Raw genomic sequence first — 20,047 nt, 5'->3', positions numbered from 1 at the left:
GCACAGCTAAAACACAGAAGGGCAAAAAGGCTATCTGTACTAGGAATGAAGGGGCTGGTTAACCATCCCACCAAGGACTACTACATTCAACATTTAAAAAGGCATTTCAATGGAGAATATATCTTTATTCAGCACAAGAGAAACTTTGGCTCCAGAACTTGCTTACCTTATCTCCACTGAAAAAATAGCAGCAAATGTTTCAGTTAGACATCAACTGAATGGCTACTGGTGAGGGAGAAGATACTAAGAAAAAAAGTGAAATAACAAGAAGGTGACTCCAAAATACACATACCCCAGTAGGATCCTCCAGGTCCTGGCCAAGGGGCCTGTCATCTGCTGGGAGCACTGGTGACTGGGTGGTTTCTGGTACAAGGAAGGGATGGACAGGTGTACTGCTGGAGACACCTCGGAGCAGCTGCAGCAGAAACAGCAACAGAATAAAAGGCCCTAAGGGTGTTAACCTCCATCCACACAAAGGATGAGCAAAAACATGTCTTGCAAGGGACAGATTTCCTGCAATGGAATAACCTGCCTTTTATGTCCCACACCAACAAAACAAGCACATAAAAGGAAAGCCAGACACTGCAAGATGCTAAATCCAGTGGCTTCAGCTCAAGGTGAAACAACTCTGTAAGTACCAAAGACTCAGGAGATAGTGGGACTGGAAGTGAACAGCTGTCAGCTGCCCGTCTCCTGCAACACACAAGGTGTTATGGCAAAACTGTTCAGAGAATAGGCCTGGAGCATCACACAGGTTTCAGGTTCTGCACAGATATTCATTAACAGATCTATGTTTGTCAGCTCTACCTTGGAGTAGCAGAGAAGGAAAAGGAGAGCAGGGAGAGGAGGTTCTGGGGCTGAGAAGTGACAACCTTTGGAACCTGGGACAGGAAGAGAGGAAAGTGTCAATCCTTTTACCTGTCCATTGACAGTCAGAACAAGCCTCACAGGGTTGCCTTTGTCCATCTCTTTCAACGAGGCCATGAAAATATCTGTTCTCCAGTGATCTTCCCACACCAGAGACCTGTACAAAGGACCATAGCTTTTCAGCCTACAAGTGATACTAACCGGGACAAAATTCCTGCTCCCATAATAGATGGTAACAGCCCAAAGCCAAAAGAGATCCGACCCTGAAAGCAGCCAAAGGGATCATCACTAGAGGGAAACACCATGGTGGAGGACCAGCAGGCCTGAGTGGCTTTTGGGAAACAGCAGCAGAATCAGGCAGCACCAGAGATCAGAAAGCTTTTCTAGGATGCCCCTCCTGACACCCTGGCAGCTCCTGCTATAACCTGCGGGTGGGCTCCAGCGTGCCGACCCGCTGTGGTGCGACGCCTGGGGACACCAGCACATCCACCGCGATGCTCGTGTCCGGAGAGTAACAGCTCCAGTCTCCCAGCCCGAACACCACCAGCTGCCTTGGCAATGGCAGGGGCAGCCAAGCCTGGAAACCCATCTGGCTGGACTGGCTGCAAAGGGAGGGAAGAAAAACAAGAGATAGTAATCAAGGAGTAAAATAAAAGCTGCAAAAAATATACGAAAACGCCCGAAAACACGTTTATGCCAGGGAGGGGTGAAAGGAGAGGGCTTATGTCGTTTAAAGATGAAACCATGCAAGTATGCAGGGAAGGAGATAGCCGGTGGGAAGCCAGAGCCACCAGGGGCTGGAGCAGCTCAGCCAGGCGGGCAGCGGCATTCCCAGGAAAGGCCAAGGAATGGCGTGCGGGTGCTCGGCCCACGGGGCAGCCCAGCCCCGGCGGGGACCGGCCGGGCCGCACCTGCCGAGCCGGCGCGGCGGCTCCCGCAGCGCCCACAGCACGTAGAAGGCGGGGCCGCCCTGCCGGGCGCTGCCCGCGGGCCCCGGCCCGCCCCGGCGGCGGGCGCGCAGCATGGCTGAGGGCCGGGCCGCCGGGGCCGCATTAAAGCACCGCGCCGCACCTGGGCGGCCCCCGCAGCCCCCGGCGCGGCCCCACAGCTGCGGGGAGCCCGGCCGGGCCCGCCCTGCCCGGCCGGGAGCGCCCGCGGCGCCGCCATCCCGGCACCGGGAGGAGGGCGAGGAGCGCCGGCTGCTCAGGCCTTCCGAAGCCGGACCGGCCTTGTCTCGTACTAAATCAGCCTCTCTAGAATCACGGAATTAATTAGGCTGGAAAAGACCTCTGAGATCATTGAGAACAGCCAATGACCGAACTCCACCATGTCAACTAGACATGGGCACTACACATCCAGTCTTTCCTTAAACAGCTCCAGGGATGGTGACTCCACCACCTTCCCTTGCGGTCCAGTATATAGTCACTCTTTCTGTGAGGAAATTCCTTCTAATGTCCAACCTAAACCTGCTCTGGCACAGCTTGGGACGATGTCCTCTTGTTCTGTCACTGGCTACCTGGGAGAAGAGGCCAAATCCCACCTGCCTACACCCTCCTTTCAGTAGTCCTGGAGAGTGATAGGTCTCCCTTGAGCCTCCTTTTCTCCAGCCTAAACAACCCCAGCTCCCTCAGCCACTCCTCAGAGAACATGTGCTCCAGATGTTCACTATTTCTACAGCCCAAGCCACGTGACCTTTTCCAGAGAGGGATAATTTGCTTGCTGATTCCTAAATTATGGTATCTGTATGGTATCTGTATGCATTTCTTGTAGTCTTCATTAAAAAGAGCAGGTGTGAGCCTTGCTTCTCTTACTCTGCAGTCAGGGCTCATATTGAAGGTAGGATGGTGGCAGATTCTCCTTAAAAAGTAATTACGTGTGTGTGTGTGTGTGTGTGTGTTACTACAGGCTCCACTGGGTAACTGATACCACCTGTACAACAATGAGTAGCTCTGCTAAGATTAAAACTGCTGTTGATAATCAAACACTACTAAAAGCAGTGACAGGACTTCAGCAGACAAAGTACAATATTCTGCCTATTCACCTGAAGCAGGGAAGAGCCATGTCCCTGGCAGAGGCAACAAAGCCTGCTGCAAGGCCTTCACAGAGCACCTCATGATCAGAGTGCTTCTGCTGCAGCCCATCCACAAAAATTACAGAAGGGGGAAGGGGAGCGGCAGAGTGGGGGTGGATGAGAAGAACTAATGTGAAATTTTGCACCACTTCCCTGCATGCCCACTGTTTTCCTTAGTTTTCCTCTTGGCTGTATACCTGAGCCAAGCATAAAGATGTATCATGAGTGCATCATAATAAAGTAGCTGTAGCACCGTTTCTCTTTAGTGATCTTAAAATGCAATGAAATATCTTTAACTTGGCAGAATCATCTATCCTTTGGATCACCTTGGTTTATGATTGCTCCTGCCCATTAACTTGTTTATAAAAGTGCTCCAAGGGACTAGAACAGAGAATTGAACCTCTGCAGCACTTGTCCTGCCAAACTTAAAATGACATGGGTGAGAAAAGATGACTCCTGCTACAGGCATCATTCCTTATTATGACCAGCAAATGCTTCTTTCAGGACATGTAAATAGAGCCTTTGTAGTGTGATAAAGCTGATGGGCAAAGCAGCTGTGAAGGGCAAACACTTTTTCTCTAGACAATTTAATGGGTATCTGGTAACGGAAGAGATATTTTTTAAATTCTCCAGCTTGAAAGCTGAAGTAACAAAGGAGCTAGGGGATCTCTGCAAATAGAGGTGACAAGTACCAGTATGAAGAACTGAAGGGTAAATTATTTGAACTTTATGTCCATTATATGAGCTTGGCTACTTGCTTGTTCCTCTCCAATTCCTCAACCATTCAGTACAATCTCAAGAAAAATAGTCCAGCGAGTCATTTTAATAGACAAAAGATTTTCTGGCTGGAACCATCATCATGAGCTGATAACAGAGCATTTTCCTATCCATTTGCATCAGAATCTCCTGTACATTCCAAAGTATATTTTGCGTATTTGATTCTTCTTTGCTCCTAAAACTAACTGCATTCTTATTTTGTTGGAAGGTTTGTAGTTGAATTTTTCATATCAAGATATTCACTTGCCTTAAACAGAAGACGAAGTTCTTGGTTGCATAGTGAAAAGTTTATTTAAAGGGAGTAAATTCCAATAGATTATTACAAATCAACCACAACACATCAAATATAAACAATACAAACCAATTGTAGAAGGAATGCAAGCACACTATAAATATAGCCTTCATACATGCCCTTCAGAAAGAGTTCAGTGACACATTTTGTTAAAATATCCTCTTCTCTATTTAAAACTCACCTCATGGTGAGAACATGGAAAGCAAACATTTGGCACCAAGAACTCAATTTTGAAATCACAGGACATCAAAAATATTCACATCACATAGGTAAGGACTGACAAACAACCATCACAGTTCACAAGAACATAGCTCTGAAAAAGGTATGACCAGCTACAAGGTGCTCCCCATTGAAAGCATGTGCTAATGGCGGAGCTGTGAGTGGAAAGCAGCTTGCTTCCCTCTGAGGAGAACTGTTCCCAGGCCATCTTGGAGGTTGCAGGGAAGCTATCTCCAGCTATTTATCATTTCCAAACATGGCTCCTAAATGTCAAGGTCATTACTTGGCAAGGTCTCCTTAGCTCTGAATTTTGTGGCTGGCATCCTGCTTCTTGCCAAAGGGACTTGACTCACCAGCGCAGATGGGTTTAAAACAAGTAACCCTCACTGATGGATCAGAAAATCCTTCCTCTCTCCCTTCCCAATAAAGGCTACATTTAATGTATGATGATTCTGAGAAAGCAACATGTAAAATCCAGAATGGAACCCAGAAAAGCCAAGGTGACTCAGATCCACCATCCACCTGGCCTGATGCACCTTCAGCTGCAACAGCACCACAGTTCTGGAATAAGTAGCCAGAGACTCTCTCCAGGCAAATGTGGACTATCCCCCCAGAACACTCTCCTCCTTGTAATATACATTTGAACTCTGCTATTTTATGTACCTTTTTAACCTTTATTTAATTGGTATTTACTGCAGATCAACTTATTTAGATAAATGCCTTAGCACTTTGACTCCTGCTAAACTTCTGTCTTTCACAGTCTAATTAGCAATATATTTAACATAATCAGTTCCCAGTTTTTCATTCTGCCAGTTGTGAAGTTCTCATTCATCTACATGATCTTTTCACATCCAATATTTTCCCAGATATGAGAAAAGTAGAAATAGTTTTTCTTTTACACTTGTAGATATAAAAAAAACCTAAACAAAAAACTTGGTGCTTTGGTCTCTCATCCACACTCAATATGCATTAACACACACCACTCACAACTCTGGATTTCAACACTTTTTAGAGAAAATTATGAATGGCCATAAGGAACACTTTTCTATGTCTATCTAGTGTTCCTCTGGACCTTGGGTTTAGTGTCAGCATATCAAAAGGAGTAGTCCTCTGATGTTCCTAGACATCTGACAGCAGCATATGAAGGCAAAGAATGTATGGCACCAGGAAATTCAAATACCATTGTACTACTCATTTTACAGCAACAAGGTGGTCTATGAACAGATTAGATCTTCAGGAACAGCCTAGAGAGGCCCTCCCTGCCTGACCTTGGCAAGTACCACCCCCTACCTAAATGGGCAAGAAATAAGAAATCTCTTGTGTTAATGACACCTATGGTTCTCATTTCAGACTTGCTGTTTGTTCCTAAGGCACCTTGTGATAAATCCTCTGTAGAGTGGCTTTAACAGGGGTAGTGAAAAAAGAAGGAAGAGTATAAGCAGTGGGGATGAAAATGAACTCATTTAGGGATTCATTCTCTACCCTAATTCCCCACAAGAACAACAAAATAGTTCAGTAGCTAGACCTGTAATAAGGTTTACCTCAAATTCACCTCATCAGGTCCAGCTCCACAGTAACTGTCCCACTGCAGGCCATAGGTGGAGGTTACATGCACACATGTACAAGGAGATAAGCTGACAGGTAGAGCCACAAAGAAAGGCATGTGGCTGCCTTCTAGACTCAGTGTGTAGTAACTTGACTTTCCTAGCACCTGAACTCAGGTAACTAAGCTCTTCCTCTTAACACATTTTCATCTTACCTGTTTGTGCATATTAAAAGGGTCCCGAGCATAAATTTGCTACAAGCCTGTGTCTGCCACCAGTAACCTTTCCTGAGAACATGTATTACAGGCTTCCAAAGGGTCTCACTAACTGTAAGCAGTACCAGCAGTGGTCTTTGATTTAAGCAATTTTAACTCTCTGTTCTCAATAAAACACATACATTTTTAACTTCTGCTGCTACATTACACCTAAAGCAAAAAAAGAGGAAACAATGGAGAGCTTACTACCTTCTCTGACATAAAAAATGTCCAACAGATTAGTACCATTATCGTAACTAAACACATACACAAGGTAATTTTTATACAAGTCCTTTGCTACAGGATATATCTCTGACTGAACATGTAAATTTTATTTAGATCTAAATTATATTCAAAACAAAATGGAAAACAATTTTGTGCTTTCACAAAGGCAAACCTAAAATGCAAAAGAAGTTTCTTCCTTGATTCAAGTTTCTGATTTATAGAGACAATTTAGAGGGAAAGGAAATATAAATTAAAAACCTATTTGAAATCTTCCTTCCATAAAAACAAAAAAATTTGCTTTCCTGAGGATTAACTTCCCTCTCTGAAGTGCAACTGCATTTAAACTTTATTTTTCTTTCTTGACCCAAGGTCTAATTCCAAAAATCTCTATTTAAATGGGAAGGGTTTCCATAACTGCCTAAGCCAGCTAGCAAGATTGAATACAAATCCAGGAAATATAACAAACTTAAAAAATTACACATGTGAAATAAGATTATTTCTTTGACAGAACTATGGATCTGATATTGAACAGGAATGGCTGCTGTTAATTACTAGCCACATAGCCAAGCTATTTGATTTATCAGAAAACTAATTAAGACTGTGTATCCTTCCAAAAAGAAGTCGTCACTTTGATAATGAATGCTAGTTGAATACCTGAGAAACAATATACTTGTATAATGTGGAAATATAAGAAAATAAACACAAAGAAGAATTATCCTGTACAACAGTGAAGCTTTCCTGAAGATTAAATATTCCTAAAACTATCTTGTGTTCATAAAAGATACCAGATACTTTTGGGAAACTCAAGCAGTGAAACAACACACACCAAATACTTTCAGTTCCACTGCAGCAGGCCTGTCTGTGGGCAGGCTGCATTTGCAGACTAGGCACATACTCTTTGCAATGACATTCCCCATTCAATGCTGTTTCTGGGCTTAAGTCAATGAGACCAGGTAGATGGGCACAGTCCCAAAAGAGTGACCCAAGCCTTATTAAAGATTGGTCCACACTTCAGAAAGCAAGAACTGAATAATAGGTTTGCCATCTACAGTGCCATTTATCTTAACAAAAACCATTAACTAATGGCTTGAAAACTGGGACATACTATCTATGTCTTAGCAAGTGATCAAAACTGACTGTAAGGCAGGTTTTGTGATCAAAACCACTGTATAGTTTTAAATGGAGATAACCCACTACCATGCAACAAGCTGCGCAGCTGAGGATCAATAATTCTGGAGTATCTCACGTATATACAGGTCAGAATTTCCTACAAGATAAATAAATCCTAACTAGAAAGTGAAGTAGGTGCCAAATAGCACATCATGTGTTAACCAGCACACACACAGAGGATTCTGCAGATCTCACAGCCAAGGACCAACAGCAATCACTGAGTGGGGCAATGCTGACATTGTGGTCAGACTGAATGGTCTGTTCCATCTTCTGTTTAGTGCCTCTGGTGACAGTGTGCTCTCCCCTCCCACTTCTGCTTGAGCAATAGCCAGCCACCAGTGGTGGGTGGGAGGACTGCATCTGGCTTAAGCTTGACTCTGAGAAGACAGGTAAGAACACAGTGGTTAAAGGCCAAAAGTCTTGTTCAACAGCTTAGGGTCAGTTGGGCACAAGGAAACCCAAAATACAGGCTGTATGGAAATATGACAGTAAGTCAATCATCTTACTCTAGTGGACAGCCCAGGGCCTGTTACCCTCTCCTGCATGGCACTAGGCTGTGCCCCAGGATCTCCACTCAACTAGGGATGCTTCTTAGGGTTAACTCTTGAGGCTGAGAGATTCCTTGCTCAGAAGTTCTCACAAAGTACTGAACAGCATACAAAACTTTGAAATCTCAGCTAAGTGAGATACAGGATTGACTGTGCACATAATCCTTAAGATGTAAACTATGGGCCAAGTCTGGGACTAAGGCTGGCTCCAGACACACCTAAATTCCCCTCAAAAAATGAGTTTAAAAAATAAGGGGATCCTTTCTGAACCTCATGACTCAGCAGACAGTCTCCCTGATAGTTTTGTCTGACCCTGTCCTCTATGCACTATAGTTAAATATACATTGCCATCGTATCTTGTTAAACTATTGTCACATTTACTCATAAAATCATAGAATGGTTTGGATTGGAAAAGCACCTTGGATATCATTGAGTTCCACCTGCTTTCCCATGGGCAGTGACACCTTCAACTAGACCAGGTTGCTGTACCTGCAGGGTTGTGTCGGAGACAGGTTACACGTGCTGGGGTGCTGTACCTGTGTTGCTGTGTGTGCAGGAGATGGGTTACACCTGGATCACAGCACTGACCTGAGTGCAGGATGAGAAGAGCCTTTAGAACATGTGGGGAGAACTGGGCATGGTCCAGTTACTGCTGCCTGCAGTGCTTCAGGAGGCACAGGCGTTCTGCACTCCCTGAGTACTGCAGGAGTCACACGTTGCAGCCATGCCATGATCATTTCTGATGCTCCTGGCACAGCCCTGTTTTACAGGCCTTGTCTGTCCAAGTATATTGTACTGTATGTGTGTGAGCTGACTGACATGACTGATTATATGTCTGCTATCTGGACAATGCTTCATGAATCTCTGTCACATTTTTAATCAATAACTTTCACTATTCACAAACCAATACTTTAAAAGGGTAGGGGAGTAAAATCCCCTAATGTATTTGCTTGCGATTTGCTTTTTTAACTCAACTATCCTTTAAAGCATAAACGGTTATGAAAGAATACTGTAAATTGCAGAATGTGATGAGTAACTCAGTGACCAGAGCTGCAGAAGTGTCTTCATAATACTGAACTGCTACTGCTGAATTTGGTTACCATCTTTTTAAGGAATTACTTTACCATATATGAGTATTTGTGCAAAATATAATGAAACTGTTACTGTGTTTAGAGTGTTTCTAGAGGCTTCAATAATTCAGATTTTATTAGTAATGATAGTTTCAATAAACTTTTAATGAAATGTTCATTTATTTTATAAAACAGCCCATTAAAAAAATCTCATTTCTTAAAACCAGTTATTTAAACACTTTTTTGAGTCTAAAGGCCTGAAGAGCCTGGAGATTTTTGAATTTCTGAAATTTGTCTGAATGTGAATTACTGTGTGTATCAGATGGATATATGAATTATAGTGTGTATCAGATGGATAGCTGTAATGTCTGTAATGATACAGACCCTTTTCCCTCTTTCTTGTAAGACCCACTGAAGCTGGAAAAGAAGTATAGTCCCATCTCCTGACAATTTGGGACAGTTAATTCCAGCACTAACTTTATTTTCAGAGACTGGCTTGTCTTGTTAAAGCATTTACTAAATAAACTTGCCATTTCCCTGTTGCTGGTATATTTTACTTCCTACATAATCTGTTTGAAGAAAATCCTCTACTGTAAAATTCTACCTGATGCAGTCTTTAGGTAATGGATTTAAGTGAAATTCCATAAACTTGGAATTTGGACAATTTGGAGTTCACAGATTGACTTAAGCTTGTACCCACTTTTACAAAAACACTTCCCTGACAAGCACTGAGTGATGAGCAAAAGTATTTTTTCCAAATTAACAACGTAAAAAAATAATTCAAGGAACAACCTAGTGAAACCTCTAAGAAAAATGTAATTCCCATTTTTTATTTCCTTTAACAGTCCTGCAGAACTTCACCACTGAGTTTCACCACCACCAAGTTTCCCAGAGACTGCAGAACAGCCTAAAGAACCTTGGCATTGACCACACATGTATGTGGCTGATCTTACTGCTTTGGGACATGACCAACTTATGTGCAGCTTTTCTTCTGGCATTGGCCCATAGTGTTTTCTGTGTGATCATAAATGGTTTTAAGGTGTTTTCCAGTGACTCGGTACAAAAGATTCATAGAATCATAGAATATGTTGAGTTGGAAGTGGCTCATCATGATCATTGAGTCCAGCTCCTGTCTCGGGACACCCCAACAATCAGAGCAGGTGCCTGGAAACACTCCTTGAACTCTGTCAGGCTTGGTGCTGTGATCATTTCCCTGGGGAGCCTGTTCCAGTGCTCAACCACCATCTGGGTGAAAAGCCTTTCCCTTATACCCAACCTAAACCTCCCGTGACTCAGCTTCAGGCCATTTCCTTGAGTCCTGTCACTGGTCACAAGATTGAAGAGATCAGTGCCTGCCCCTTGTGAGGAAGTTGTAACTGCAATGAGGTTTCCCCTCAGTCTCTTCTTCTCCAGCCTGAACAGACCAAGTGACCTCAGCTGCTCCTCACATGGCTTCCCCTCCAGACCCTTCACCATCCTTGTGGCCCTCCTTTGGATGGTCTTTAATGGCTTAATGCCTTTTTTATATTGTGGTGCAGAAAACTGCCCCAGTACTGGAGGTGAGGCTGCCCCAGTGCAGTTCAGAGCAGGACAATCCCCTCCCTTGTCTGGCTAGCCATGCTGTGCCTGATGCACCCCTGGCTGCCAGGGCACTGCCTGGCTCATGTTCAACTTCCCATCAACCAGGATCCTCTGGTCCCTTTCTGCAGTGCTGCTCTCCAGCCTCTCATTCCCTAGTCTATACACAACACACCAACTATGAAATGTTGTAAAATTGGTGTTTTATATCAGCTACTACTATTTCTCTGTTAGAAGTGAAGTGTGTCACTCTATCTGCAGTATCTAGGGACTTGACAGATGATCAAGTGGGTTTTTTTCCAGAGGATGAAAAAACCCAAACATCATACCTAAATTTCTCAGGCCTGATTCAAGTGCTGTAGAAAGGCCAGAGTATGGTTCTTCATTTCATCCATGACAGGTTAAAGGAAGGAACAGCCCTCTCCAAGCTGCTAACTGAGAGAGCATCTTGTTCTGACAGATACCAAGCCCTACTGTTCTGTCTCCCTGTGCTCGACCTGCTTGAATAAAGCAGCTTTGCAGCTCCCCCCAACCCTGATGAACACACTCTCTTTTGAGAAAGGTGACTGTTTTCTCCCCTTCTCAGGGCCCAAAGCAGCAACAACTCTGCTCCTTGCCCACTCCCCCAGAAAGCCACTGTGCTCCAAGCAGTGCTCTTCCAATGTCCACTCCTCCTGCTCCCAGCTTGGGCTGCTCTGTCATAGACTGACTGCTTCCTCTCTTACCATTTTGACCTACTAAGTGCTCTGGAGCAGTGAATCAGTAAGCAGAGATAGCTAAAAGTAAGCTTGAATATAGAGCAAATTGTACAGCATTACAATATACCCTTAATAGGAAATATGCAGCCCTTCTATGAGAGCAAAATCTTTGGCTTTAGCTACCCCAAATAATTCTGTCCATCATTTCCTGTCAATAGAAGGAATGGACCAAGTAGAGGTGCTTTACCTGGATGATTTAAAAATAAAACTCAGAACTTTTCTAGTATCACCATGGAAAAATCATTTTGTGTCTCTGCGAAGAGGTATCAAAATGTAAATACAGCAGTATTCTTAGAAAAGAGAACGATTTCAAGTTAAAAGTATTAAAATAAACAACAGTTACAAATAAACATGTTTTAAAATTAATCTCTGATGGATTAACTTCTCCTTGTTCAACTCAGCCACTACTTAAGCAGAAGGTGATAACTAATACCATCACTAGTCACCAAAACATGCCAAGGAACTTCCCAACAACACCTTTGCAATAGCAATAGCAGTTGACAAACTGCATTGACAAACTGTAGCACTGCCCAGCCACTCGTGTGAGTGAAGGAAGCACTGACTGCTGGTGACTGTAGCGATGGTAGGTGATGGGGCTACCCTGGCTAAGTGACGAGCCAGCTGTGCTTCTGGCTCACTGAAGCTAACAGCTGCCCTCTAGTGATGCAGATACAGCAGGAGAGTTGGAAAAGTTATTCACAAAATAGTAATATTATTTTCACTTCATTTTGTACCAGCACAACAGATCAGAACCACAACCACCTGAATGTGACTTCTGAGCAATTGCCAGCTGTGACTTGAAGGCCCAGCCCAATGCCTGCATGGAGCAGACCTCCCAAAGTTTTAGAGAAAGAGCAGCTGCCTGGGAACAACCAGGCAGTCACAAGTACCTTTCTCCCCTGAGACAGTGGGGAAGAAGGGTGCAGGGAGAAACCAGTTTATGTCCAAAGAAGAGCTGGCAGAATTGCGTCTGGTTCTGTCACACAGCAGTGCCCGTCAGGCAGTACCAGGGCTGGGTGGCAGCCTGCTACCCTCACCATTACCTGCCTGCCATCTTTGCCCCTTCCCTCTTCTTCAGCTAGTGTAGTAGATGTGAAAGAACAGAGTCTTGTTGCGGAGCAGAGAGTACGAGTTATCAAACTTGAGCAGGTAGATGCCCTCGCCCGGGTACTCGTGGCTGCCTGCCTGTACCTCCCGATGGCTGTTCCTGCGGTACACAGGCAGGATCTCTCCATAGCGGTTCCGCAGGTAGCTTTTGGAACCCCGTTCCACATCACCTACAGGGGACAGTCCTGAATGGGAGAGAGGAGACAAGTAAGTAGGCCAGAACCACTGCATGATACAGAAAAAGACCAACAAGATCAGAATGCCACACAGACATGCAGCTATATGGAAGGCTAACAGTGATAGCATTACCTAGAGCATCTCCTCTGACCTTTCTGCAAATAATTCCCACAAAGTCCAGCCTTCCTTACCATAAAAAAGGTCATATCAAGAATCAGTTCTCTTGAGAATACTGATGGGACAGTATTTACTAGCCCACCAGCCCAGTCTCCCCTCTTTTTTAGCTTACCTTTTAGACACCTTACTGCTTTTATACATGCAACAGCAGTCCTGTGATATAGACTTGAAGCAAAGAGAGGCAGGAAAGCTCTTAGCTGTTACCTCATAGTGTCTCTGTCCTTAATTGATTTCTCCAAGAGAATTCCTCATAAAGGAACCTATCCCTGCTTAGAGGGCCTGCAAAACTCAGACACGAACCTCCCAGCTACAGTGGTCACACATACACTGAAGCCACAGAACAGCCAACATTACTATGTGTTTCTCAAGTACAGTAATACAGGTAGCAAACATTTCAAATACAGTCAGAAGGAGCTACTGATGTACTGGGGAAAAAAAGAAAACAAGAAAAAAAATCAAAAACCAAGAAATCCTCCCCTCCAAACAAACAACAACACAAAACACCAACCCCCCCAAAAAACAGAAACAAAACCCCAAAAATATCAAAAAACAACAACAACAAAAAAACACCCACAAGGAAACCCAAAACCCCCCCCCAAAAAAAACCAAAAGAACCCAAATAAACAAAAACAAAACCGAAACAACACCCCAAAACAAAATCTTCTTGCTTCCACTCACCACCAGAAATTTCTCAGTCTGAGAATCTAACAAAAACAGTCAGGTTAAAATTTCAGACTTCAACTTTTTTATCATCTAGAAGTTGGCTGAGTGAATTCTGATTTTATTTTTCCATGTGTTCAATTTTAAGAATGCTCTTGGAGAGGACAGCCATTGACATATGCTGAAGCAAGAAGGGCCAGATGCTTTCTTATCACTCTATAACCAGGAAGCCAATAGGCTGCAGAGATAGCAAATGGGTTGACTAAACAAAGTAGATGGAAATTGTAGCATCTGACAGATACTCTTAGCAGCATGGCAACACAAATTAACCTTTATAAGATCTGCACTAACCTTCAATTTCCTCGTCCTCCTCTTCATCCTCCTCATCACTGGATTCACTGACCTGAACAGTAATGGCAGTGCTAGTAACTGTGGTCCAATCAAAATACACTCCAAACCCAATGTCGTAGTCATCCGTAGCAAACTCCCAGCAAATGCATTTCCCATCAGGATGGGTTGGCACACGCACTGTCACCACCTCGCCTCGCTTCACCACCATCCGGCCATTCTTCTCCTTTCCCATCTTGGCTTTGAATTCCTTCATCTTCTCAGTGGTCCACATGGTGGGTGCAGCCAGAGGTGGAGGCTGAGCTGAGACAAGGGAAAAGTTCACAGGCTAACATGACTTTTCACTACTGACAAACTACTACCTGAAAACAGCAAAGCTATTTCTGGTAAGGGGCCTGCATTCTGGGGCGTGCTCCCAAAAGCCCCAGATGTCAAGTTTTTCCACTCACTAGCCAGGAGCCCTTCTAATTCCAGCAGGAATTAGAAGAATCTCCAGGACAGTGTCTGGTCTTCTAGCCAGGGCAGGCACTTAAAAAAATTACCCAAACAAGAGTTATGTCTTCAGGACTCACCTTTTCTTTGCTCCCCAAGGAGGTCTGCAGTCTCTAGCTCAGCTGAAAGGATATCCACAGCACCAGTGTGGTCTGACTGAATCATGACTATATCCCCTACTCCCTGAGGTACATGGTAGTTGGTTAATCGAACAGCTTCCTGCACAAAGCACATAACAAACATCGTCACAAAGACCACCCTGGTTAAAAAGTCTCTGCCTAGATTTGAAACAACTCGTTAGTAACTCAGGCATCTTTAGGAAACAAAGTCAGACCTGCAAAAGCTTCTATTATTAGTATAGACTAGCTCTGAGACACCTCTCAGCATCTGTTTCCCCGCACTGCACCAAAATCGTGAACTTTGAAGTCAAATGCTACATCAGTGTCACAAATTTCACTCTCCTTGGTCTCCCAGGGCATCCTGGGCAGGCACATTTTTGCATTTGCATCAGAGTTAATTGTTACTCCTTAACAAAGCAATGGCCTTATACATTTAGCCGACTACTCTTGGAAAAAATTCTCAACACACAATCTCTCTAGGGAGAGCCTTTCAGCCCTGTGTGCATCTAGACTACAGCCACAATCAAACTACAATTGCTCCATCCTAGTTACAGGTCCATCTGGTTCACTCTCTTCCCTTATATGCAAACTCACAGGTCCTGAACTCGGTGTCACTTGCACAGGTTTCCCTGACTCTAGCTGTAGAGCAAACAAATTTGCTGCTCACAAGAAGAAACAAGGCATTTCAGTTCCCTCTTCCAGAAATCCGCAAGAATGGAATTTCCAGAAGCACCAGGTAAGAGCAGAAGGTGACAATTACCTTGAAACCTCAGTGAGCAAGGAAGCAAGGACTAGCTGAAGACACAAGAGGGACTTTGCAAATTAGACTGATACCACTTATCTCCCACTAATGTACAGGAAAAAATGTAACTGAATCTACGTTAATACTACTTTTATCTTAACACAACCCTTAGAGCCTCAGTGCCACAGTGGCAAGCATAGCAGTAGAGTGGGAGAACTGTTGCTGCACTTCTGTCTTCATTCTCAGACATAAGAAACATCCATTTACCTTTCTGAGAGACTGGATTTGGTCAGGCAGCTTCTCTTCTACTACAGCCACTTTCTGGTCCCCCAGAGTGCCAATTTCTTCCTTCGAATGCTCTGTTGAGTCTGCCCTCAGGTGTGCTCCAGGCTGTGACCTTTTGGAGGAAGAGAGCACTACAATTCAGCACTTGCACCCAGGGCACAGCCAGCAGAGGAATCACTGCTCTGGAACTCAAATTCAGATGAATGGAAGGAACAAGCTTCTGTGGTCAGCACCTGCTGACTGGACAAATAACCCCTGCCCACCCATCCTGCCATGTCTGCATGATTAGTTTCCATGTGAGCCAGGGGGAGCAACTTCTGTGGGACACTCCATATTTACTATCCTCTAGATGGCAGAAATTCACTGCACTCACCCCACAGCATGCTGGCTCACCAACACTATAGCAAGGACAGACAGACATCAGTAGCAACTTTTCTGCCCAAGAAAGGACAACTTTTATGCCAGCTAGTGCATGGCATCTGCATACTGCCTCAGAGGTCAACTGGATCAGTGAAAGAATTCAGAACAATTTTGACAGCCATCCTGAGAATGCCATCTATTTAAGTGGCCCATTATGCCTTTCCTTACTAGCATTTCCAACAGGTACAGGGAGCACCCAAGTGTCTCCTTGCCATATCCAAATACACCCCACAGATAACAAGCAGTAAGACATACAATGGGCAGCACTTAAAAGAGGTCCAAGTACTGCACTGTAACAAAAGAAAATGGACATGCTGAAACAATAAGAATGCTACGTAGCAGGAAAAGAATGGGCAAGAAAGGAAACCTCTCTGGCATTTATTCTCCGTTGAGGATTTTCTTCTAAATTATATTTTTAAAATTGCTGCATGTTGTCTATAGGTAGACTTATAATCCCAAATGAACTCAGATGCCAGAAGAGTGTCCTCTGTAAAGCTCTCATTACATATGTGAAACTTCTATGAGAAGCAACCTAGTATTAAATAAGAATAGAAATATTTGCACTTTTGAAAATCAAAACCTTCTCACAGCACTATAAAACCAATGTCAACTGCCTTGCTCTAAACGATCAGAAACATGAGAACACAGCATTAATGGAAAAAAATTGCATTTCTTCAAACATATCCTTTCAGAAATGAGAAATATTCTCATTAGTAAGGAAGCAGACTGAGTATAGTTTGGAATTATTAAAAATAAAATAAAATATACACAGCTCAATTAAGACACATTCTGCATCCACAGAGAAGACTTGAACAGGGCAAATGTGGCTTTTGTTTTCAAATTGCTACTCCTATGGCACTACAGAATTTATTCAAAAACAAAGAAATTTTTTACTTATTTTCTCTCAACAGTGTGATTTCCTTTCCTAGAATTGGCATGATAGACCAGAAGGTCTGTAAGAGCAACTCAAATAAGTCAAATAGCAGGTTCACAAAATGGCAGCAGATGGGCAAGATAAGAAGAATACTTGGTGAGAACAAATTTTTAAAGGAGGAATTCTTGGACTTCTATGCTATCGTTTTCCAGCCTATTTGCATTTCAGTTTAGCAGGTGCATGAACACACCTAGATGGGCTATTTGGTCATCTGCTACCATAGGGACACACATCTGCTCAAAAAGCTCTCCATCAACACAGGAGCTTACAGTTTGGGAATTTTTTCCTCTAGATACCACTGATACCTAAGAGTCTCACTGAAAGATTAGAAAGTGGTACATAAGCTTTACAGGCAGACTTACAAAGACACAGTTCAGCTGATTTCTTCTCACACAAACCTTGTGGACCATCTCCATCCCTTTCAAAAAAGATCTAAATTAAGACAAATTTAATAGATAATGTCCGCAAGTGTCCATTATCTACTTTAGCCATTTTGCTCATGGTCTGTATAGACGATATAATAAAAAGATGGAAGAACTCATTTACACTCAGAATGTCTGATAGAGATGTCAGCAGCATCAAACCAAGATGGCATCAGACTGCTGTTTTGGTAAGAAGGGTAGTTTGATGTGAGGGTTTTTTCCTGGATTTTTGCTTTTTTTTTTGATGAAGCTGTGGTTTACCTAGTGGAATTAACTCACACATTTCTGAAATTGTATCCTGTGCAACAAATGTATAATGGCAAAGGAAACTGCATTGCATTGTGTTAGTGCTTCTAGCCAATTAAATTACTTGGCCACAAACACATGCCCAGCTGGTACCAGCAAGCCAAATGTCTGATAACAGGAGGATTAATGGAGAAACACAGAAAACAAACAATGAAGAAAAAAGCCAAAACTTTGTCAAGAAAATAGAAAAAGATATTTTCTTGTACAGCTTCCACCAGACTTACAGACAGCAGGCATGCTTAATTATTAAAGTATCCTCAAGACAGGATACAGAAAATTTCCCCCTGAAAATGTACTAGCTCTTATAATAAATTATAAAACCACGCAGAGTTCCTTTCAAGCTGAATGACTCTGTGATTTGAATAGCTGAGCCGTGAACTACATTTCACAAGCTTTAAAACAACCCTAAAGCCTGTAAGAACAGGCCCTCCCATGCTGACTCTGGTATACTGTCCCAAAGTAGACAATTCAGTCTCCAATTCAGCCCCTTCTTTTTACCTGCACAGAACAAACTGCCATACAGAAGAGGTCACAGGACTGAAACAGACTGTCACGCATGTGGGCCACAACACACAAAAAGGTTTTCCTACCCGCTCTGCGAAGTACTGGACTCCAAAGAATCAACTAGCTGATCTGCAGGCTCTGTCTTTTGGGCTGAGTCTTCATTTTCTAACAATAAACAAAATATAGGAAAAGAAGGTGAAATAACCGTTGGTGTTTATAATACACTGACAGGAAAAAAACCTGCAGCCAGTACTCAAACACTGACAAGGTCACACAGCTGTGGAACAAAGACCTGTGCCAACCAGTTTTTTGTGTTATGAGCTGTTTCTAGAACCTTGTGAAGCAAAGATTTTTAATGGCCTCAACCCTAGGAAAGGGAGAACAAAAACCTTGGCATGTTTGTGGTGTAAAGCCATTCTCAGAATCAGGTTTCATTCAGGAACTACTAATCCTAGCTTTAGAAGGACAGAACAAGGCCAAATTTCATCATGCAAAGCTGAGCTGACAAAGCCCTGGAAGAAGCAGCCATGCAGCAGTTCACAAAGGGCACTGACGAGATGGAAATTCCTAGGTCACTGCTAAAAGGACTTTCTGTAAAGATGGCTCCTGATCTTCCCCGAGACTCCTGAACTCAGGGAAAGCTCCGTCCCATACGAGTGCGGTTCGTGCTTCCCAGCCCCGCTCTCCGATCGGTTGAGGCAGTGGGCAGGGCACGGACAAGCTCCAGCTTCCGCAGGTTGCTGATGCCCCGCGGAGCCGCTGGCCCTTCCCGAGCGGGAATGGGACAGCTCCGGCCCAGGGGCTCGCAGCCCACGGCACAGCCCGGCTCCCGGCCGGCCGGGGCCTCCCTCGCCTGGCAAAGCGCAAGCCTCCCTCGCCCCTCGCTGCTCCCCCGCACCAGAGGAACTCCTGCCGCAGCTCCCGGCGCCCGAGCGGGAGGGCAGCAGGGACCGCGGCCGGCAGCACCGCAGGGAGCTGCCTCCCGCAAGCGCGGCTGCTCCGCCAGAGACGAGCTACCCACCACGTAAAGGAAACTCTCCCGTAAGGCCAACGCTAAGCACGCGCCGCCGGCTGCCCCCTGCCCTGCCCGTACCTGCGGGGCCCCGGGGCGCGGTGTCGCCGCCCGGGCGCTCGGAGCGGCAGCCGGCGGCGGCGGAGAGCGCGTCCGACATGGGCACGGCTCGGCGGGCGGCCGGAAACAGCCGAGCGGGGCCGGAGCGGGCGGCCGGAAACAGCCGAGCGAGCGCGCGCGAGCCGGGCCGCAGGGAGATGGTGGCGCCCCGGTGCTCATCGCTCAGCCTCCCCCCGCGACAACGCAGCCAATCAACATTAAGTCCTGCAGAGCCGCGGGGCGGGCGGCGTTGCAGGCTGACAGCGGGAGGGAGTGGCGGAAGGGAGGCGGGGCCGCACCTCAGGAAGTGATGGTTGCCAAGGTGACAGGGCCCCGGAAGGACGCGTTGCCGTGGTGATCGGGGATGGAGCCGACGGCGCCGCGCCCGGGTCCCGCGGGGACTGCGATGGCTGAGGGGCCGGAGCCTGAGCCCGAGGGCGCGGGGGGACGGCGGCCCGTCTGCCCCTTCCTGGCCTGGAGCGCCGAGGAGGTGGCTGAGTGGGTGGCGCAGCTCGGCTTCCCCCAGTACGAGGTGCGGGGCTGCCGGTCCGGGCGCCAAACCCCCGCGCCCGGCGCCGCCCGGCCCGGCGGCCCGGAGCCCGGTGTGTGTGTGAGAGCGGCACGGGGGCCGCAGCGGCACGGGGCCACCCGCCTTTCTCTCCGCTTCCCTGCCCAGGAATGCTTCAGGGCCAACGGCATCACCGGCCGCCGCCTCATCCACGCCAACTGCTCCAGCCTGCCCGCCATCGGCGTCACGGACTTCGGCCACATGCAGGTGCAAAAGGGCCACGCGTTTTTATTCCCTTCTTCTATGCTTTGCTGGGCACAAACAGGAGCCCTGTCTCTTCCCCATTTTATGAACATGTAATC

General features: G+C 45.3%; 1 protein-coding gene across 1 annotated transcript; it reads right to left on the bottom strand.

Annotated features, from left to right (window-relative positions):
- Positions 1-3,987: 3,987 nt before the first annotated feature.
- TMED8 (transmembrane p24 trafficking protein family member 8) lies at positions 3,988-19,329 on the bottom strand. Its single transcript, XM_021542824.3, has 6 exons — positions 19,160-19,329; positions 18,153-18,231; positions 15,463-15,592; positions 14,415-14,553; positions 13,846-14,145; positions 3,988-12,665 (listed from the first exon to the last, which is right to left on the bottom strand). Exons 1-6 carry the CDS (start codon positions 19,236-19,238, stop codon positions 12,448-12,450), a joined length of 945 nt encoding a protein of 314 aa, XP_021398499.2. The 5' UTR covers positions 19,239-19,329; the 3' UTR covers positions 3,988-12,447.
- Positions 19,330-20,047: the final 718 nt, after the last annotated feature.

The sequence above is a fragment of the Lonchura striata genome, chromosome 6 (genome assembly GCF_046129695.1).
Source record: "Lonchura striata isolate bLonStr1 chromosome 6, bLonStr1.mat, whole genome shotgun sequence".
Classification (NCBI taxonomy): Eukaryota; Metazoa; Chordata; class Aves; order Passeriformes; family Estrildidae; genus Lonchura; species Lonchura striata.
The sequence above is the reverse complement of the archived record's forward strand: the minus strand, read 5'-3'. Positions and strand labels throughout refer to the sequence as shown.

Excerpts from the sequence above, each read along its gene's own strand:
- TMED8 (XM_021542824.3), bottom strand. The coding sequence starts at position 19,238 with ATGTCGGACGCGCTCTCCGCCGCCGCCGGCTGCCGCTCCGAGCGCCCG. Across the intron at positions 14,554-15,462 it reads AAATCCAGTCTCTCAGAAAG|GAAGCTGTTCGATTAACCAA; the intron begins GTAAATGGATGT and ends TGCTTTGTGCAG. Across the intron at positions 14,146-14,414 it reads CCTTGGGGAGCAAAGAAAAG|CTCAGCCTCCACCTCTGGCT; the intron begins GTGAGTCCTGAA and ends CCCTTGTCTCAG.